Genomic DNA, 23,317 nt, shown 5'->3' on the forward strand with positions numbered 1-23,317 from the left:
AGTCTCACTCTGTCGCCAGGCTGGAGTGCAGTGACGCAATCTTGGCTCACTGCAACCTCCACCTCCCAAGTTCAAGCGATTCCTCTGCCTCAGCTTCCCAAGTAGCTGGGACTACAGGCACACACCACCATGCCCGGCTAATTGTTTGTATTTTAGTAGAGACAGGGTTTCATCATGTTGGGCAGGATGGCCTTGATCTCCTGACCTCATGACCCGCCCACCTCGGCCTCCCAAAGTGCTGGAATTACAGGCACGAGCCACCACCCCCAGCCCAATTCTTAAGTTTTGAATAATCAATATCAGGACTCTTAGCCTTCTGTGCCTGATTAAAGGCATAAGAAAAAGGAGATTCTTGAAGTCAGAAGCTCCTTAGTTATTCACACTTAGTAGAAAAATAATTAAAATATTATGAGTTTGTATATATTATGAAAATAGGATTTAAAAGCCAAAGAAAATAACAAGTTAAAAATCAGTAATACTTACAATTCCAGAGTCATGTCTTGGTTTTATTTTATAAAGTGATTTCCCCTTCTTCTGTCTACACACCTCTTCGGCTTCTTTTACTCTGATGGGGAGAAGACACATGTATTTAAACAAAACCTACTCAGATCACCTCATTCTACCTTATAGTAAGTGAGCAAACCTCAACTCAATGACGATTTTAATTATTGCAGAAAATAATACAATACACAGAAGAACGTTATCTGACATTTGAATTGAAAGCCTCAACTGTTACAGCTACAGAGGCTAATTTATCTAGGAGTTCTTAACTTGGAATCCCAGTATGATTGAATGGAGTAATATACAAACACATAAGAATTTCTATGCAGAGTGTGTATGCATTTCATCCTATATAAAAGGAATCTTATATACAAGTAAATAATGAAATACCCCTCATTGTCAGCTGAGAGTATGAAATTGATTCTATTACATTAATAGGATTGGCACCATGAAGCATTACAATAATTAAAGAGCATCACAGCCAGGGCACAGTGGCTCATGCCTGCAATCCCAGCACTTTGGGATGCCAAGGCGGGTGAACTGCTTGAGCCCAGGAGTTCCAGACCAGCATGGGCAACAGAGTGAGACCCTGACTCCACAAAAAATACAAAAACTTAGTCGGGCATGGTGGTGCGTGCCCTGCAGTGAGCTGTGATCAGCGCCTCTGCACTCTAGCCTGGGCAAAAGTGAGACCCTCTCCCCTGCCACCCCCCATCAGAAAAAAAGTGTCACATAAAAATTTACATGCCGGCTGAGCGTGGTGGCTCATGCCTGTCATCCCAGCACTTTGGGAGGCTGAGGAGGGCGGATAATGAGGTCAGGAGATCAAGACCATCCTGGCTAACATGGTGAAACCCCGTCTCTACTAAAAAAAAATACAAAAAATTCGCTGGGCATGGTGGCAGGTGCCTGTAGTCCCAGCTACTCGGGAGGCTGAGGCAGGAGAATGGTGTGAACCTAGGAGGCAGAGCTTGCAGTGAGCCGAGATCGCGCCACTGCACTTGCTCCACTGCACTCCAGCCTGGGTGACAGAGCGAGACTCCGTCTCAAAGAAAAAAAGAAAATTTACATGCCATGCTTACTTAAAACTATTTCAGATTAACTTCCTATACCACACACACTCATGCACACAAATCACTTGCAATAAATACTTCAGCAGTTTCTAAAAACTGAGCTTCATCTAGCATGGGAACCAATCATTTGATAACAAAAAAGAGAGTGAGCAGTAATAACATTTTAATGTTTCTAGTATTTCTTGTTAAGCATATATGACAAGGAAAACAACATTGAAGTGACCAGAGGTATAGTTAAAAGAAGATGCTATTTGGAGCAAAGTCCTGTATGAAGTTCTGGCTCTGCTACTTGACAATGGTAATGTTCTTGTACCCCTGAACCTCCCTATTTCCTCAAAGAGTGAAAAGTTTCCATTATATATTAAATTATCTTCATTATCACTGCACAGAATTGCAAAGACTGAGTAAAATTTTATTTAAAAAGTTCTTTATGCAGAAACTACCATCAGAGTGAACAGGCAACCTACAGAATGGGAGAAAATTTTTGCAACCTACTCATCTGGCAAAGGGCTAATATCCAGAATCTACAATGAACTCAAATGAATTTACAAGAAAAAAACAAACAACCCCATCAAAAAGTGGGCGAAGGATATGAACTGACACTTCTCAAAAGAAGACATTTATGCAGCCAAAAAACACATGAAAAAATGCTCATCATCACTGGCCAGCAGAGAAATGCAAATCAAAACCACAATGAGATACCATCTCACACCAGTTAGAATGGCGATCATTAAAAAGTCAGGAAACAACGGGTGCTGGAGAGGATGTGGAGAAATAAGAACACTTTTACACTGTTGGTGGGACTGTAAACTAGTTCAACCATTGTGGAAGTCAGTGTGGCGATTCCTCAGGGATCTAGAACTAGAAATACCATTTGACCCAGCCATCCCATTACTGGGTATATACCCAAAGGATTATAAATCATGCTGCTATAAAGACACATGCACACGTATGTTTATTGCGGCACTATTCACAATAGCAAAGACTTGGAACCAACCGAAATGTCCAACAACGATAGACTGGATTAAGAAAATGTGGCACATATACACCATGGAATACTATGTAGCCATAAAAAAGGATGAGTTCATGTCCTTTGTAGGGACATGGATGAAACTGGAAACCATCATTCTCAGCAAACTATCGCAAGGACAAAAAACCAAACATTGCATGTTCTCACTCATAGGTGGGAATTGAACAATGAGAACACATGGACACAAGAAGGGGAACATCACACACCAGGGACTGTTGTGGGGTGGGGGGAGGGGGGAGGGATAGCATTAGGAGATATACCTAATGCTAAATGACGAGTTAATGGGTGCAGCACACCAACATGGCACATGTATACATATGTAACAAACCTGCACGTTGGGCACATGTACCCTAAAACTTAAAGTATAATAATAAAATTTTTAAAAAAGTTCTTTATGCATTGTAAAAGGCTATAAAATTTATTATTGTTTTAATTAAACAAATAGTAAGAAATCTGTAAACTGGATTATTTTTTAATAAAAAGGGGAGCTATATGACAAGGAAAATAATCTATCAGGAAAAATTTATTTTGTATTACTGTGACTTTTCCTTGGGATTTAAAAATGAATTATTTCTGGAGAAACCAAAAAGGCTATGGCTTGATCTTAATAAAATGAATTTCATACAGACCTTATCGCCTAATTTCCTGAAAGAAGTGAATTGTAAATATATTTCTTGATCCCTGTGGCAAAAAATCTAATGACAGAATTCATCTCCTTTACAACTCAATCAATTCCTCTTTTTAAACAATAGAATGAAACAAACAACTCAGTATTGCAGCTATAAGATTGATGTTATAGTTTATATTAAAGCATGACAAATGAAAGTAACTCCTTTCAGATATAAAATGCCTGCCTGGTTGATAACGTTAGCAATTCCAGAAAATGATGACAACTTAGAAGATACTTCATTGTTACCACTTTTATTACTTTTCACCCAAGCCATAAATTGCCTTTAATCCTTCCTCTAAACATTTGAAGACAAAAACATTTTCTTTATAACAAACTGAGGATTGCAGCGTCCCCATCTTCCTCTGAAACAGCAACAGTAAATTTAAGTTGAAGTATTTGGATAGGGAATTAAGGAAACTGTTTTTTTTTTTTTTTTTTTTTTTTTCAGCACTTAGCCAAAATCCAGTGGATCTCCTCTTAAATTTACTTGGAGCTTTTTAAAGCATGTCGTGGCATTCCAATAAAATGTACTTTACAAGTATTTAGATCCTCAAAGCATCTTAATTTTCTCCCAATCCTATTTATTTTGTTCTCAAAACACATTTTTGTAAGGATCACAGAAAGCCAAGTCTAATACAAACATTTTTAATTTTACACAAAAACATCCAGTCATTCCTTACGGCAGAGACCACAAAAACCGAGGAGAATGTGCATCAGAGGCCTCACAAGATCTTTCAGCTCATCCATTCATTTTTCAGTCATTTCTGAAGCATTAGCTCGAGGTCCAGCACTACGCACAGCTCAGCATTATAGGGACAATGAAATGCAATGTCTACTAGGAGAGAGACACTCATGAGCAAGTAAATGACAATGTTGCATTAAGAGCAACCACCTAGGTTCGTATAAGGTACAACTGTGTCCTGGAGGAGGGTCCTGGAGGAGGATCCTGGGTAGGTAGGCAGGGGTTACAGAGATCTTTCTGGAGTAAGTGACTGCAGAGCCTTGTTTAACAGGCACATCTTAATCGTTTATACTTCTCTTAGAAAAGGAAAATGGACTGAACATGAAAGAATAACATAAAAAGGTTGAGTAAGAGTCAAGAAACAGCAAACTGAGCTTCAAGAACTATGAACAGTTCTCCTTTCTGCTGCCATAGGATTCCTGTATGGAGGCAAGAGTTCCAACTGGTTTTCAGGTTTATGCCTCGGTTTCTTATGTGTGTGACTAGGATGAGTCAGTCACCTCACCCTAAGCGCCTCTAGTTATGCACACATAAATGACCTGGGCAGCTGGAAAACTGAGCCCCAGAACCTTGAATATAGTTCCTCTTCTAATTTCGGAGCAGGAGATTCATGGAGAATTTGTTAAAATGCAGCTCTCTAGGCCTATTCTTAGGTATTCTGATTTAGTCACTCTGGGATGCTTTCAGAAGTGGCATCCGGCAGAACCTGGTATAGGTGGCCTGTAAGGACCACCCTGAGAAACGGTGCCCTGGAAGCAAGGCATTAACACTCCCTGAAGCCCCAGCGGTGCTGCCAGACAGACCCCCCAAACAACGACACTTCCTCAGTCCCCACTCTTGTACCAGATCTCAAACCCAAACCACATCAACTTGCTCCCGAGTCTCACTCCTCCTAAGCTTCCCAGCAAATGTTGCTGCTTCCAAAAGCCAATTTTATTTCAACAAAACTCTGACAACAAGACATTTTTCCACACTTTCGGCAGGAAAAAAGAATGTGTCCCTCGAGGTCGACTATGTTGCCAGAGTTGGCAGAAATAAGAAAAATAATGAGGGAGAAGTCGGTACAAAGACAGCCTGAGCCAGCTGCCAACATTCGCATCTTCCTACTTGGGCTCTCCATTTGGTTTATGGCGGCAGATTTCATCAGCTGCCATTCTGAGTCTATTGAGTAACTGTTTGTACGTGTTCCATCCTCTTTCTCTCTTGCCTCACTCCTCATTCAGTGATGCCTAACATTTCTTAAACTAAGTAGAAAAAAGATGTTCATGTCACAGCTAGACTTGAAAGGCTTTTAGTGAAAAGGCATGGTGGAGATAACATTTCAAACAATAAATTAAAATGACCAATATGTCCTGTTTGGGAAGGAGGAGAAAGTAAAAAGAAGGAAAATACCTCATTGATAGAGTGAGAAAGCAATCACCATGAAGAGGGAAGTGTATCCTGAGAGAGGAAACCAGAACGGGGCTGAAGATGGTCAAAAGGCTTCCAAACTGTGTCTGCACTTGAGTTTAACTTCTAATCCTGGTGGGGGTCCATGGATGCTGTCTAGAGACACAGCTCCTGTGCATGATTCATGAAGATATATATATATATGTATATATGTGTGTGTGCATATGTATATATGTGTGTGTGTGAACACACACACACACATATATATATATATATATATATTTTTTTTTTTAGTGGATGCATTCACACAAAGGGCGACTACCAGGGCATTTGTGAATCAAGATTTCACCCTATTAGAGAACTAAAAACGGAAGTAAAAATTTTAAGATGACATCCGTGATAGGCTCGTTTTAACAGTTGCAACTTCTAATTAGCAATCCAGATAACAGAAGGAAAATATGAGCAAAACCAAACCATATGATAATGAAAAGAAACTTCATTCATCACTTTTAGTGACTTTGGGAAAAAAATCAAACAACACAGAAAGCAGAGACTAGAAAACAGGAAATGTAGCATTATCTTTTAGATGGAAGAGATGGATACTAAATGGTAGATAATGGCTATAAAACTTGATGTTTATTTTAATATTTCACAATATCTTTTATTGTCTATGAAACTTCAGAAACAAAACTACGCTGGATAAATTTCAAAGGTAAGTCCTCATCCCATACACGGAGGACCAAAAGTCATGAAAGAATATAAGGCATTCTGTATCTTTTAAGGGATAATTTAATTATGGGAAATAACCAAAGAGCATATGGAATCAGGTTTGGTAAACAGAGTAGGTGACCAATATGAGTAAAATAAATTTCATCTCAAAGCAAACTTTCCTTCTAGCAATGCTCAGAAACAGTGAGATTAATCAATGAATGTGTAATTCCCAGATAATGGAAACTTGCCCCCTTTATGGAACTATCTTTGTATAACCAATTTTGAATAGTCTTTCTTGAAACAAATTAAACTTTTCTTTCTCTTAAAGAAATGGAAGGCCTGGTATGGTGGCTCATGCCTATAATCCCAGCACTTTGGGAGGCTGAGGAGGGCGGATCACAAGGTCAGGAGTTTGAGACCAGCCTGGCCAACATGGTGAAACCCTGTCTCTACTAAAAATACAAAAATTAGCCGGGCGTGGTGGTGGGTGCCTGTAATCCCAGCTACTCGGGAGGCTGAGGCTGGAGAATTGCCTGAATCTGGGAGGCGGAGGTTGCAGTGAGCCGAGATCGCGCCATTGCACTCCAGCCTAGGCAATAGAGTGAGACTCTGTCTCAAAAAAAAAAAAAAAAAAAAAAAAGAACGATTTAACTTTTAGTCGATGGCCTATGTTCATCATTGGACACATCACTGTTGTAATGTGCTGTAATACAGGGCCACCCTTCTAAGGACTAAGGCCTCCTGAGATACGTAAGGCAGCCTGCCCAGACCCTGACCCAACACTGTACTTTGCCGGTTTTGTTTGTACTTTTTATGTCTTTTGTTTCTTCTTAGGATGATAGGCTGTGATCACTTCTTGATAGAGCCAGCATGCCTACCTTAAGCAGAAACTCTATTTCCTTTTCACAATCTCTGTCTTCTCTAGAGAAAGCCAGATGACTAAGCTAATTTAAATGGTGCCTCAAATTAGAGCAGTAAGACTCTGAGTTTGTTTCTAACAAAATGAACGGAGTTCTTGGACTCGCAGGCAGTAATTTTAGTTGTTGCAGGCTTCTCCCCAGCCCCCAGCTCCCACATACTTCATTGTTCACAGCTGCATCTAGAAGGTTAGGGAAGCCCCAAAGTCTGACTTACAGATAGGCAGTGAATCGCGGCTCCACATTTCAAAGAATATAAGATTCTAAGATATTGCATCCTCCAACTGGCTTATTCAACAGGTTCCCATAAAGATAGAGTAATGCTGGAATGAATATAAAACCTGAAATTCAAGCTTATCAAGGTAAAAAAAAGTGTGAAATTGTTGATTAGTAATGACAGAGTTTGTGATGCTACAGAGAACTACCTCTGGGAGATGTGAAGCATTTGGTGAGGAATATGACTATAAGGTTATTCCTCAGTTGAAACTGTTTTCTAGGCCTTGGGCAAAAATGACCATATGAATATAAAACATCTTTAATTATTAAAACTTAAGTTCAAATTTACCTTTAAAAAAATCTTTATAATAAATTTATTTTCCAAAAATAAAGTTGTAAAGGTAACTTAAAGAGAAGCTAAATAAATTTTGAAACATCTATATAAATTTTTACTCCTTACAAGTAAACATTCTAAGTGGTAATAGCTTCATTTGGTTAGGGCATTAAGCATAAAAGTAAGTTCTTAAGCAAAGAAAAACTTGAGTCTACGAAAATTAGCATATTTTAAGGTTTATAATATCAGAAAGGAATATGTGAGAGAATAAAAAATACTTTTCATTACAGAATTTGTTAAAACTTGTTTTAAATTCCTATTATTTTTATTTTGGTGTTTTTCAAAACCAACAAAAAGTTTCTCCCATTTTGGCCTCACTATAACTGTGCTCATTTACACTAAGGGTTATTTTAAACAACGACAGCAGTTTCTCATTTTTCTCCTAATAAAGATGTATTTTTCTCTACACTCTCCCTACGTAACCCCAGACCCATTTATTGTCAGGCAAACATATACAAAAGTTCAGTGTGATTAAGTTTAAAAATGGTTTGTGAGATGAAGAAGGGAGATACACTCTGGCATAGATACAGAGAAAAGAAACCAGACATCCCTGCAGCCCGCTCTGCAGGCAGAATATCTTCATCCACCTTTCAGACCGAACGCCAAGCTGGCCACAGTCTTATCAAGGAAACAGACATGCTTTCATCATTCAGTCGAATGAGAAGGGTAGCCACTTTTCTGCCACTAAACATTAATAGCTTGGTCTAAATAAGTATCTGTGGCAGACGGTTTCATTTCCTGCTGGCCGCAGCTTGGCTTGCTGGAAGTAGCCCTGTTCGCCTATGGAATCTCCCGGCCTGGGAGAGGTTAAGTGCATTGTGGAGCTGGGATGTCACAGGTCTGAGGTCCTGATAGAGCAGAGATGGATCTGCTAACAGTAAATGAAAAGCAGATATAATGATCGTTACTACCAGTTCACAATATTCTTTACTAAAACATAACACCATCGGGTCTGCTAAGAAATTTAAAGCTTTTTTACCCAAATGTAGAGGGAGAGAAAAAAGAGAAAGACACACACACACACACACACGCAGAGGGAGGGCATAAGGTGGGGAGTGTGTGGGGAGGAGAGAGAGAGGTGGTGGAGATTCTAGACAAAGGCTGGTTAGAAGAGCCAGCTCAGGAGCTGTGAGTCTTTCTCTCCAGGTAAAGACAGAAGTGAGTATTAGATGTCTTGTGGAATTAAGGTGATCTGGGGAAGTTTATTTGATGTCTTTTGGGATTAAAGGTGATTTGGTGAAGTTTACTCCTAGCTCTCTGTTCTCTCCTTTATAACCTCAGTGACTTAAAATACCCACATACAAAACCACAAAACCCCTGAGATACACTGGAAACAAAATCAACCCCAAGTCACTTATCATTATCTCAAAGAAAACAAACTTACAAGGCTTCCTCAGGCACCTATTTATAAATTTCATCACTGAGAATCTCTGACTTTCTCAGAGAAAACACTGCATTTGCACCCCAAATGATTAGGAATCACAACTCGAATGAGCACAAAGTAGTTCCTAACACAAAGAATATCAAGCTTTAAAAACATCTTTGAGCTGCTTCATGCAAGTGTCAGTCCTGGAGGGACTACAGGAATGTGGCTCAGTAACGGACAGTGCAGAAGTAGGACATCGTGCTGTGGGGTCCAGAAGGGTCTGCCCCCAGTTCACTGGGGGTCCGGGGCCAGCACGGATGCCTTACACACATCGTATTCCTCTCCCTTCACAGTAACACAGGAAGCAAACCTGCCACTTTTATCAACAATAGGAGCCGAATTTTACAGAATATTCGTAGTCCAAAATCTAGGACTCCTTGAAAATTAGATAAGTATCTATACTTCTGTTCCAAAAACCACAAATGTATTCCTCCCATGAACATAAAATTAATGCACAGATATTCTGTGTATCTGTGTTTCCTGAAACCATTTTTTTGTCGGGTATATGTGGGTGAAAAGAGCTGAGAGGATCATTTACTCATAAGAGTAAATGATCAATTTACTGCTCAAATTAGAGCAGTAAGACTCTGAGTTTGTTTCTAACAAAACGAACGGAGTTCCTGGACTTGCAGGCAGTAATTTTAGTTGTTGCAGGCTTCTCCCCAGCCCCCAGCTCCCACATACTTCATTGTTCACAGTTGCATCTAGAAAGTTAGGGAAGCCCCAAAGTCTGACTTACAGATAGGCAGTTAATCACGGCTCCACATTTCAAAGAATATAAGATTCTAAGACATTATATTGGACCAATCAAATTAAATCTCTGGGGGCTGAATCTCTTTGATGACTGTCAAAGATTCTATAAGATGCAGAACATTGTGACTCATGGGTGAGCTCCCTCAGAAATGAAGAACTTTCCCCCATAATTTTAGAATGGCTATAGATTAGTAATGATGGGTGTGGATGAATGCTGCTGTGCACTCATTTTAAACCAACAAAACAAATAAATTGTACGCACATACAAATCATCACACACATCTGCCTCTTTCTATGTTTAGTCACAAAAAGCCACCAGTCCTCCTTTAACTGGCAAATCTACTTGTTGATTTCTAGTCTTTACTCTCCATCATGCTCACGACTCTGAAATGGTTAACTAGTCCCTAATCCCTAATTTTTAATTTTTCTTTTTCAATGGAGTATCCCTCTGTCACCTGGGCTGGAGTACAGTGGCATGATCTTAGCTCACTACAACCTCTGCCTCCCGGGTTCAAGTGATTCTCGTACCTCAGCCTCCCGAATAGCTGGGATTATAGGCGCACCCCACCATGCCCGGCTAATTTTTGTATTTTAAGTAGAGATGGGGTTTCACCATGTTGGCCAGGCTGGTCTCAAACTCCTGGCCTCAGGTGATCCACCCACCTCAGCCTCCCAAAGTCCTGGGATTATAGGCATGAGCCACCAGGCCCGGCCGCTGGTCCCTAATTCTTGACAACTCACTTATCCTTCGGTTTTCAGAGAACTTCTGAGTTTTTCAACTACCTTTCTGGACATGTTTCCTTAATCTCTTCTGTTGCTTATTTATTAAGCTTCCTTTCAAATGTTATGCTTTCCCTCCAGGACTCTAATCTGGCCTCCATAGTATCTGTAGGAATTTTCCACTTTGTAATTCTAACTACCACTTCTGCAGTGAAGACTTTGAGATCCAATCCTCTAGCCTTGACCTTTCTCCCAAGCTGCAGGTCCTAGAGGACATTCTCCTCCCTCTCACCCACCTGGGCCTTGGTTAAGAGCATAATCGTCCAAAACCATCCATCCAGTTCCTTGATAAACCTCTAAATCTCTTCTCTCCCTCTTCCCCACCCCTTCTATGCATACGCAAATAGTTAACAAGTTCTGTTATTCTTCAGTAATGACATGAAAATCTGTCTCAACCTTTCTAATTCCACTGTCCCTGTTTTTCAAGCCTTTCTCATGTCCCCTGAACCAGTGCCATACCCTGCAGACTGGCCTCCATGGGTGAAATCTATCCATCCTTTACAAACACGGGAATCATCTGAGCCACTTACTCATTTGCCAAGCAAAAATTATTTAAAGTTCCTTAGCGAGGTCTGCGAGGCCATTTGCAGTCTGGCTCCAACTCACCTAATCTCCCCTTATTCTCTGTAATGTTCCCTGGGCTCCAGCAATACAGAAGCACCCCCCAGTCCTGTGGGACGTCTTTGCTAATCTGTTCCCCTGGGACTGCCTATTCATTTTTCCTTTTCCTGTGCTCTCCCATGAGGCCTTTCAGGTTAAGCTCAAAATTAGCTTCCTATAGGAAACATATCTGACCCTCCAGGCAAGCTTATTTACGTAATCCTCTAAGCTTTCACATACTTTTTTCCCCCCCCAGATTTTCACTTTAAGGATGACTTCTGACTATTTATCTGTGTCTTTACTGTGCTAAACAGTAAGATCCTTGAGTTGAGGAGTCATGTATGGTCATCTTTATATTTCCAGGGCATTACATTAAAGCTCACACAAGCAAGTATTCACTAGATGTTTAAAAAATAGCTGACTAAATGAATGGATGATGATGCACAGTAAAACGACGATTAAGCTTAAAAAATCACAGAGATAAATTCTGGTAAACAACTAGGCTTAGATTGAAATCTCTTGTTTTTTGCCTCCTTCTTCCGGTGAACTCTTCAGCAATGTGTCTGCATGTCCAATTCACATTTTGAGTAAACTACTAAGGATTTTATTGGACTTGACCTTTGAGTTTACTGACTTGCTGCTATAATTCCATCTGTAAATAACAATTTAGTTTGAATGAATGTACATAAAATCTAAAGTTACAAAATATTTAGGGCATTATGTTTTCTTCTATCTTATAGAAGAACTAATGTCTTCAATACATGACCATTAGGAGACTGTAAGGATTCAGCAAGAAATCATGTCAACCTAGCCTCACTAACTCCCAGGTTAGGAGACATACATGTAATATATTTTCATTCCAAAAAATCATTTAAAGACTCTCTCATGGGATGTCTGTGGACCAGATAGAGAAACGATGGCTACATGAGAGGGTACCTAGATAAATTTACAATGAACAAACATGCTCAAGGAAGACAACAGATTGACTTTATACACAGTTATGTTCCTTTTTTAAAGAGTGTCTCATTGAGGAAGGTTGAAGTATAATCAACTGGTAAAATTTATATAGATAGTGTCTTAATCTGAGAACAGGGAAAGCTGTCCTGGCATTCACAGATACCCAGAAAAAGGCCTGGGTTGCTTTTTTATTTGAAGAAAATGACTATGTACAGTGGGGCAGTAGTGTGCAGAGACAGTGGGCACATCATGTGCACCATCTCATTTGACCACCTTGTGACCGAACATGAGTGATGCCACCATCCTGTTTTAGAGATGAGCAGGCTGGGGCTCAGAGAGTCTCTTGAGGTCACGCGATAGAAGAATGAAGAAGAGAACCCAGATGTGGTTAACTCCACAGTCTGCACTCTTTCCATATCACACTAGCACTAAAAAGGGGACAAAATCATGGGCTTAAATGTCTAGCCATTATTACTATGAAAATGATATTCCTACAGTGGAAAGTAGATTTGAATAGATGACTTGCAATTTATTTCCCAAGTTCAATATCCATTTCCCTTTAGAGAGCACCCACAGAATAAGCATCTTAAAAGATGTAATGTAATGTAAGCACCCTGAAGGCAGAGATGCCTTTTCTCTCTCTATTCCATGCCCAGCACAGCACCTGGCTCATCACAATAGCAGCTAACACCAAGACCTTATAATGTGCCAAATGCGGAGCTAGGAGAGCTTACAGATACCATCTCCTTTAAATTTCGCAGTAACCCCCTAAGGTAGATATTGTTGTTATCCAGCTTTTACAGATGATGAAACTGACACTTAAAGTGGTCAAATTACCTGTTCAGGATCACACACTAATTTCTGGCAGACTTGTAGTCGTTCAAGTCCAGACACACATCATGTACTTCCAGAGCTTTCGCTTTCATCATTGTACTATTTTTTCTCACAATGCACATACATAGGAAGGATAAGAAGTGGGAATACAGGATGCAAGAAGGAAGGCAGGCAAACAGCAAGGCAGGAATGCAGGTAAGCGGAGAGCTTGCGGTTTGAACTATATGCACCTTTTTATTATCTGAGACCCAGAACAGTGGCTCTTAAACTTCACTGTGTGTAGGAATCACCTGAAAGCTTGTTAAAACACAGATTGCTGGTTTCTACCCCTATAATCAGCAGGCCCAGAGTTGGAGTTCAAGAATGTATAATTCTAACAAGTCCCCAGGTGATGGTGACAATGTTTGTCCAGGAGAACATTTTGAGAACCTCTGTTTGGAGGTAGCATAACATAGCATAATATTTGGGAAAATTAAACAAACAAAAACAATATTTACATTGTTTAATAAATATGTGATTATCAGAATCTTTTAAATATTTTATTTACTTTCTTGCTTATATCAATATATGCATTTATATTTAATGCATATTATATATGTATTATATATTTATGTTAATTATATTCATTTACATGTATTTTATTTGTTTCTATTTACTTACAATCATTTGAGTCTTTTCTTTTTTTTGAGTCAGAGTTTTGCTCTGTCACCCAGGCAGGAGGGCAGTGGCATGATCTTGGCTCACTGGGGTTTAAGCGATTCTTGTACCTTAGCCTACCAAGGAGCTGGGATTACAGGCACCTGCCACCACACCTGGCTAAGTTTTGTATTTTTAGTAGAGACGGCGTTTCACCATGTTTCCCAGGCTGGTCTCGAACTCCTGACCTCAGGTGATATGCCCACCTTGGCCTCTCAAAGTGCTGGCGTTACAGGCATGAGCCACCACGCTTGGCCTACAATCATTTGATTCTGAAAGACTGAATCTTTTACAACACTGAAGATATTATTTTAAAAGAGAAACTAGAAAAGTGGATGCATGTCTTTTAGCAAATACAGGGGAGAAGTTCTATGGAATAATTGGACAAATTTTGAACTCTTTTCAAGCACAAGTAGTCATGGAAACACAGTGGGCTATAGCGTTCATCTTTGAAAAAGAAAAGCATGTAAGATTCATCTGGAGAAGAAAAAACAACCACCACATTCTCCTGATTCTAATTTCTAGGAGGAATTTTTGACACGATTGTCTAAATAAAGGATGTGAATTGTAGTCAGTATAAATCTGAAAATGTAGAAGACACAGACATTTTCCAATGGCCAATTTTTTCCTTCCCACACAAATCCTCAATGAAAACTGAGACGAAACTAACTTGGTGAAAGCATTTCTGAGGATAGTAATGCTTACAAACACTTCAAGTATGCCGTGTAGTTTTTTGGTGATCTAATCTCATATGAGGTTAAAAAATGAAAAATCTAGAAGAAAGGACAGTTAGCATACTTCCTCTACAATCTTTTTTTTGGAGATGGAGTCTTGTTCTGTCGCCCAGGCTAGAGTGCAGTGGCACGATAGCAGCTCGCTGCAACTTCCACCTCCCAGGTTCAAGAGATTCTTCTGCCTCAGCCTCCTGAGTAGCTGGAACTACAGGTGCGTGCCACCACACCCAGCTAATATTTGTATTTTTAGTAGGATGGGGTTTCACCATATCAGCCAGGCTGGTCTCACACTCCTGACCTCGTGATCCGTCCACCTCAGCTCCCAAAGTGGTGGGATTACAGGCGTGAGCCACTGCGCCTGGCCTACAATCTTAAATCACAATCACAAGAGTCTCCAGTGAATAGCAGTCAGAGGTGGCTAGCATCTCAGACAAATCCTGGAACTGTGATGGCCTGTGCTGATAAGGAAGGAAAATACAATTGCTTGAGGGGGTAGATGAGTAAACAGCAAGGTTCACACTCCATTTTGTAAATAAAGAGCCTGAATACTATTCTGTAAAATTTAGAGTAGCTTTCTTTCTCATTCTTCCACAAGGAGTTTAATATGGGATCTGAAAACAGATGAGAAATCTGAAAGGTACTATTAAGAGCTTTTTTCAATGCTCAGATGATATGCTTAAGTCTCTGAAAACAGGAAGATTTTTGTTCATATACATGTTAGGATTTTAAAGCTTCTAATCACATTGGTCATCACTAATATTTTTAAGTCTCTGATTTAGGAAAAAAAGAGTTTGGTTTTCTTCTGCATCTTGTAGTAGAGATGATTTTAATTCCATGTCAGACTTGGATTTTCATGGTATTTACAAAAGCAGCTCACTTGATACGCCCTTCAGTCCTATAAAGAATGACCATATTCTTTCTGTACATTCTAAGAATGTTTTAGGTTTCCTTAACAAAATAGTAAAACAACAATCACTGGTTCCACAAACTTAACGATAGTAAATAAAAAAAAATACTCCTGCCGTACATGATGGTCAAAGCTATTATAAAATTGTATCTGACAGCCAGATTCATCTTTTATTATCAGAGAAAAGTGCTGTTTATTACATTTGACATTTTTCATGCAAACATCCTTTTACTATTTCCACCTGTGTTAAGATATTTTCTTAATCTTAGTGATTTTTGTTTCAAATAGCTCAGAAAAGTTTTTTATTATAGCCAGTGAGATATAAAGTTAAGCTCTATTGGTTCTAACAACACTGTAGTTTCTGACACTTCTCTAGCCAGGATGATGTGTGTGGATCATTTGTATCCTATTTTTGTATAGTAAGACTTTTTTGGTCAGGCTATGGGGTGGGAGAACTTAAGGGCTTTTAAACATAGAAATTAGTTTATAGAGAGTTTATGCAATTTCCTCCCTGTAAAACTCATAAAAGAGTACAACAAAGCTATTTATATCATAATAATTTGGAATTATGCAAGAGGAAGAATGGCTTAATTAAGGGATAAGATGTGGGAGATACAAGTCAGGAATGAATCAAGGAAACACACATATTAAGAGAGAACAAAGGTCACAATTTTTCCTTTACTGGATCATTTCTATCCAGTGACACATACGCTGTTTATCCCACCACCAAAAATAATCACAGAAACAAAACCCTAATTCCCTTGCCCTGCTAGCTTTCCTTTCCATTGTGACCCTTTACATATACCAATGCCTCAAGAGCGTTACCTAGAGTCACTGCCCCAGCTTCCTGTGCTCCCAGTTAATCAGACATCTGTCCCTAACCACTCAACAGAGACTGCTCTTGTGGATGTCACTCATTCACCCGAGATCCCAAATCCAGGTCAATTCAGTCCTCATCTTTCTCACCCCAGCACTAGCAGTAGTGTGCACGGTTCTTCCTCGATACCCTCCTTCTTAAAGGCCTGACCTAACTTGGCCCACTAGGCTACACAGTCTGGCCCCAATGCTCCCTCTCCGAATTCATCTTCTACCTCTCAACTCTCACTCACTCTGTTCCAGCCACTTTGGGCACTTGACTAAACATGCTCCTTCCTTGAGCTTTGCATGTGATGCTTGATCCGTCTGGAAGGTTCTTTCTTCAGATATCCATTAGCTTATTCCCTCATCTCCGAGTCCCTGCTTAGACATCACCTCTCAGAGGCACTGTCTGGCTAATTTATATAAAATAAACCACCTCCCATAGCGGTCTTCTCTTTGCCCTGCTCTGTTTTTCCTTGGAGCTTTGCTGTACATTTATTGATGGTCTGGACCTCCCTTCTATAATGTAAGCTCCACCAAGGCAGGCATTTGGTTTTATTCACAACTCCACTGCCTAGTATAGAGTAGACACTTAATAAGTACATACTGAAGGACCTCAGGGAAGTATGTGGACAAGTCATACATTCGTAGTGAAGCACACAGAAGTGGTGCTTACAGTTTGAAGAATGTGGAAGGTGGCAGTGTGGGGAACAATTAGAGAGGAAAATGGAAATTGGAATGAAAATGCTTTTGACTTCCCATTCCCCTCAGGCTTCCCAGGATTTGTCTCAGGATATCCATTCCTCAGAGAATCTACCTTAGGTTGGGGAACACTGATTTTGAAGTAGTGCAGCTTAGAGAATTTTTCCCAGAGCAAGAGGTGTGAAGGTCTGGCCTGCCGACTCCAGGAAGTGGTGAGAAGTTGAGAGGTGTAATCTGTTGTATAAATCATAGTGCCAGTGCTGATATAGCTGAACTATCAGATGATGAGGCCCAGGGTGAGCAGGAAGCTAAATGAATCAGAAAAGTCCAAGAGACTCCAAAACAATGAACAGGACAAAGGGTTTATGTCAGGGCAATAGAAAACCTGGTAGAATCTTCATAGTTAACCTTAAATATCAGATTTATTACATGGAACAAAGGATTGGATTTATCTGTGCGGTTCTAGAGACAGCAGAATGAGGGCCAGTGAATACATAGTTCAGTCGGCCAGCCATTCATTCTATCATCCTTTACCCCAAATTCTTAGGGTTTAGAAGGATTTTAGAATTCAGAACTCTTCCGCCGGGTGCAGTGGCTCACGCCTGTGATTGCAACACTTTGGGAGGCCGAGGCGGGTGAATCACCTGAGGTCGGGAGTTCGCGACCAGTCTGAGCAACATGGAGAAATCCTGTCTCTATTAAAAATACAAAATTAGCCGGGCATGGTGGTGCATGCCTGTAATCCTAGTTGCTGGAGACGCTGAGGGAGCAGAATCACTTGAACTCGGGAGGCAGAGGTTGTGGTGAGCCGAGATCGTGCCATTGCGCTCCAGCCTGGGCAACAAGAGTGAAACTCCGTCTCAAATAAAAAAAATAAAATAAAATAAAAACAATTCAGAACGTTTCCAGTTTCAGATAGGAATATGGAGCATAACACTATCAAAAGGGTCTGACATAGCATGGAATCAATGTTTGATTAAACACATTGATATTTCTGTAAGTATATGAACATTCACACTATAGAACGAGTAAAGACTGTACATAGCCTCATGAAAGTTGAGTGTCGCTGACAGATAAATTTGCCACAAAAATATGAATAAGCTTTTGGTTTCTGAGGTTTTGGGGTCTCAAAATTGTAGATAAGAGATTATGGGTCTGGACTATAAAATTAGGAATAAAACTGTATCTATTATAATAATTATCCCCAAAGTTTGAAGACTCCATTATTCCTGTTAGAGAAGTCACAATCAGGTAGAAAATGACAGATGACTACTAGTGATTAAGAATATTTGGATATGAACATGTCACTCTTACCTTTTCTGACATTATTATGCAACTTATTATTATTATTATTATTTTTGAGACGGAGTCTCGCTCTGTCACCCAGGCTGGAGTGTAGTGGCATAATCTTGGCTCACTGCAGCCTCTGCCTCCCGGGTTCAAGCAATTCTCCTGTCTCAGCCTCCTGAGTAGCTGGGAATACAGGTGCCTGTCACCACGCCTGGCTAATTTTTATATTTTTATGGAGACGGGGTTTCACTTTGTTGGTCAGGCTGGTCTCGAATTCCTGACCTCAGTTGCTCCACCCTCCTCAGCCTCCCAAAGTGCTGGGATTACAGGCGTGAGCCACCAAGCCCAGCCTATTATTACTATTTTTTTAGAGACAGTCTTGCTCTGTTGCCTAGGCTGGAGTACAGTAGCATGATCAGAGCTCACTATAACCTCAAACTCCTGGGCTCAAGTGATCCTCCCACCTCAGCCTCCTAAGTAGCTGGTAGTAATAGTAGTAATTTCTAAAGCACCAATGGTACTAATTTTAATAGCATCTGTGATGGGCTATTCACTGTGTTGGGACTTTTGCACTTAATGTCATTAGCAGCCTCAATACCATCTCCAGCAATTGTTATCTCAATTGTAGTGTGCCTCCTGGTGGCACACTACAGGTGCCACCACACCCAGCTAACTTTTAATTTTATTTTTTGTAGAGATGGGGATTTTGTGATGTTGTCCAGGCTGGTCTGGAACTCCTAGCCTGAAGTAACCCTCCTGCCCCGGTGAGCCACCACACCTGGCCGAAACTTGCTTTTAATAATTATTAATGAACAGTAAAGTGTATCTTATATGGAAGTCAACACATTTCCTCTTTACTATTATGCACCAGATTTCTGATGGTCATGTTCTCGCCTCTCTTAAGCTAAGAGGTTGTGCAGAGTCCCTGGTTCTCATTTGAATCTCTGGGACACACTAGTGGATTGTAATCAGTGGCAAAGTGTGCTGTGAGTGATTTGACTTTTTTTTTTAACTAATAATAAAGTAGAGAGCTTTTAAACATAGGAGCCAAGCTTTCCTCATAATAACATCACTTTGCTAACTTGGGTTTGTATTCTTTCTTGAATGGTTGTGTCATTTCCAGTAACTCGTCATCTAACCATCTGTCCATTCATTTGTTGGCCTATGACATTAAAAAACAATAGCTTTTCCATCTTTATCTCAAATTTGCCATCAATATTATGTAGCCTCAAGTTCAGGCTCCGTACCTGTGCTCTAGTGCTGCTACTTGGGTCTGGCTTTCTATTTTAAATGCTCCCAGCTCCTTCTCTATCCCTAACTCCAACCTCTGTGTTTCTATGTTATGTTGACAGCTTTGCTTAATGCTTAACTAAGAAGAACAAGATATGTAAAGAGGGCAAAAGAGGCATGATCCTTGTCCTTTAAAAGACCTCAACACAACACTACTATAAATAGATCTATAATCTAAAGGATTGGAAACCATATATATTAATTTTTTTCTTTAGAGTGAGAGTCTCACTCCATCACCGAGGCTGGAGTGCAGTGGTGCAACCTCATCTCATTGCAACCTCTGCCTCCTGGGTTCAAGTGAGCCTCATGCCTCAGCCTCCTGAGTAGCTGGGATTACAAGTGGGTACCACCATGCCCAGCTAATTTTTGCATTTTTAGTAGATATGGGTTTTTGCCATGTTGGCCAGGCTGGTCTTGAACTCCTGACCTCAAGTGATCTACCTGCCTCAGCCTCCCAAAGTGCTGGGATTACAGGCGTAAGCCACCATTTCTGGCCCCGAAGCCACATCTTAATGAAGAATGATGCTCAGCAAGAGTGAGTTGATTTGGTGGAGACAAAAAAGAGAGAAAACACCGTGATTGCTATGGATCCACAATGAAGAAAGCACAGGGTTCCATGGTAAGAATATCTTAAAATATTAAGTGGCGGATCATGCTGCTAATACAAAAAGATATAAACTCCCTCATAGAGAAGTTATTTCCAGTGACTTTTACCTTCTGTGTGTTCTATGCCTTCCGTTTTTAAGCACCATTATTCTTCCTCATCTCTATGCTTCATTAATACCCACTCTCATTCTCCTCCTTTTCCAAGCTCTTCCTAACTCTGTCCAGTTCTTCCTCATTGTTTTACTCATGGAGAGAAAAACGTTGGGCTCATTTGTAACAATAGTAGTAATTTCTAAAACACCACTGGTACTAATTTTAATAGTCAGCAGCTGTGATGAACTATGCACTGTGTTGGGACTACGACACTTAATATAATTAACAGCCTCAATATCATGTACTTTAGTGATTGATATCTCGATTGTTTAAATTAGAAAGCTGAAGTTGACTAAGATTAAATAACTGCCCAAGGTCAAAGGGCTTATCATTGGTAATGCTTCGATTCATGTTTGGGAACACAAACCTAAGGAAGGGTGGTTGGTGGAATAGAATTATGTGGGGTTTGGCTTCTATGAATTTATTCAGTGCTAAATCTTTCTCATAGTAAGTTTATTGCTTTTCAAACAACGTTAATATATTAATGATAATGGCAGCAACTAACATTAACTAAGAAGTTTCTATATGTGAAAGTGTGTGCTAAATGTTTTATACTCTGTGTCTCCTTTAATTTACTCCAGGAATTGGGTGCGTATAGTACCTTCATTTTACAAATGGGGAAACAGGTTCAGAGAGTACATTAATTTGTCAAGGGTTACACGGGTGCTCTCAGAGATATATATCAAATCCAGGTCTTTTTAACCTACAAGCACGTACTCTTACTACATACCTTATTCAGCCTTTGTAAAACGAAAACATTAAGAAAACTAATCAGAGGTTGTAGGAAATAAACTTGTGTACATACTCAGTATAGAATTACAAGAGCTTCTGTCATAAAAACAGCACATGAATTTAAGAATGTATTAATATCTACAGCTAGTCAGATGTTTAAAATGAAAGCTACTGAGTTCTCTGTGAGCACCTGAAATTCTCTTAACTGATGAAATCTCTTAACTGATGACATACTTTTTTCTACTATGTTTTCTACTTTTTTCGTACTTTTTCCTTTTTATGCCTCATTTTATTTACTTCCCCTGAACACTTGGAAAAATTTAAAGTGGCCAAATGGAATTTTATCACTTTCCAAAAATATTCACCCTTAGGCCATAGGAATTTGAACCTAGAGGTTAATTTTAAAAAATAAACCCATCTCGTAAAGTTAAGATCTAGGAATACACTTTTATTTCTGATAAAATTTTTGCAAAAATATATATTATCTAAATATAATGATCATTAGAATATTTTCAAGATTAAAGAGTTAGTACTTTTACCTCTGTCCTTTTTCCTTGTTCAACACACTTTAGAGGCTCATCCCTGAACCATTTTTCCTGACTAATTAAAGGAGTGGGGATTCTTGCCTGTCAACTTTCACTTCTGGGTATTTGAAATTCTAAATGAATGCCTAAGTCATGAATATTCAATATATTCTTTTGAAAAAGAGTGAATGGCTATATAACTAAATTTTTTATTTATTTATTTTTTTGAAACAGAGTCTTGCTCTGTCACCCAGGCTGGAGTGCAGTGGCGTGATCTCGGCTCACTGCAACCTCTGCCTCCCAGTTTCAAGTGATTCCCCTGCCTCAGCCTCCTGAGTAGCTGGGACTACAGGTGAGTGCCACCACACCTGGCTAATTTTTTGTATTTTTAGTAGAGATGGGGTTTCACTGTGTTAGCCAGGATGGTCTCGATCTCCTGACCTCGTGATCCGCCCACCTCGGCCTCCCAATATATAACTGAATTTTAAGTTTTTTTATTTTTCAGAGTGATGGTAAATGCAGCCCACTTTAGATGCCCATTATAAAACAAGAGAAATATTAATAGTGCTAAAATATACAAAGCAAAATACTACATCATTAATATAATGACAGATACTATCTGTTTATTTAAAAATAAACCCAACACCACACTTCCTTCATGTCTCACTGTCGGTGCTGCTACCCACTATTTTACTGTATCAGGCTTAGAAGCGCACTTTCTTCTATTGCTCTACTAGTTCTACTCCCGGTGACTCCAAGTTAGTGGAGGCAGAGGTCATCTTTAGGTTAATGAAACTCAGGGGATGAGGCCCCTCTTGGGGAGCAGGCAGGTGGGCCTCTCTAACACGGCTTGCTGACATTTCCTCCTGGGGAACATGCCGATCATCTCCTTTCCCAGCTCGTGCCCAGAACCACTGCAGGGGCAGTATATTGCAAAGCCCAAAAAGAGCTGGTACTGACCTAATGACGCTGGTTCTATTCTGCTCACAGCAAAACAGCTACAGACTCAGCCAACACACCAGCAATTCTGTCCTCCTCAAGACAATTTTTTTTGTTTTTTTGAGACAGAGTCTTGCTCTGTCGCCCAGTCTAGAGTGCAATGACGTGATCTCGGCTGCACCCGAGATCACCCTCCGCCTCCCAGGTTCAAGTGATTCCCCTGCCTCAGCCTCATGAGTGGCTGGGATTACAGATACCCACCACCGTGCCCAGCTAATTTTTGTATTTTTAGTAGAGACAGGGTTTCGCCATCTTGTCCAGGCTGGTCTCAAACTCTTGACCTCGTGATCCACCCGCCTCGGCCTCCCAAAGTGCTGGGATTACAGGCGTGAGCCACTGCACCCGGCCAAGACAAATACTTTTAAAAATTAATACTTCTTTACAAAAAACCAGACAACTTGAATCTGCATATAACTCCAAGGGATAGGGCTGAATTCCTTTCTGACCATACAGTAGCACAAGGATACCTCTGTTGTCCTCTTAACCTTCATTTTCTCTTTGCCAGGTATAACCATTAGCTAATTCCACACAACGCCATGGTGGAGGTGGCTTGCCCTAGGAACGGTCTGCGTGCTCTTTTTGTAAAGGCAGAAGTGGCATCTTTCAGGATGACCCTCCCTCTATAAGGCACAGCTATCCAGACAGAACTTTATATAGCTCAGCATCAAGTTTTAAATCATTCAAAAAAGAAATGTGCAAGGAGGCATACCAGCCTTTCTCCAGAGAGCAATCAATGAGCTATGGAGACACACTGGCCAGGAGCATGTTCTTTCATCTAGATACAGAACATGACGCTCGGGTGCCGGCCTCACTGCTGGCCTTCAAGGAAGGGA

The 23,317-nt window shown here is 40.1% G+C and overlaps 1 protein-coding gene across 2 annotated transcripts in view; it reads right to left on the reverse strand.

The window, feature by feature from the left end:
• FMN2 (formin 2) overlaps positions 1 to 23,317 on the reverse strand; it is a 399,576-nt gene that overhangs the window by 11,003 nt on the left and 365,256 nt on the right. For both annotated transcript variants that reach the window (XM_024253038.3, XM_054560978.2), the window contains one exon: positions 484 to 565. In XM_024253038.3, the coding sequence (XP_024108806.2) occupies positions 484 to 565 (82 nt within the window). The remainder of the gene's footprint in view (positions 1 to 483; positions 566 to 23,317) is intronic.

Source organism: Pongo abelii, chromosome 1 (assembly GCF_028885655.2).
Source record: "Pongo abelii isolate AG06213 chromosome 1, NHGRI_mPonAbe1-v2.0_pri, whole genome shotgun sequence".
Classification (NCBI taxonomy): Eukaryota; Metazoa; Chordata; class Mammalia; order Primates; family Hominidae; genus Pongo; species Pongo abelii.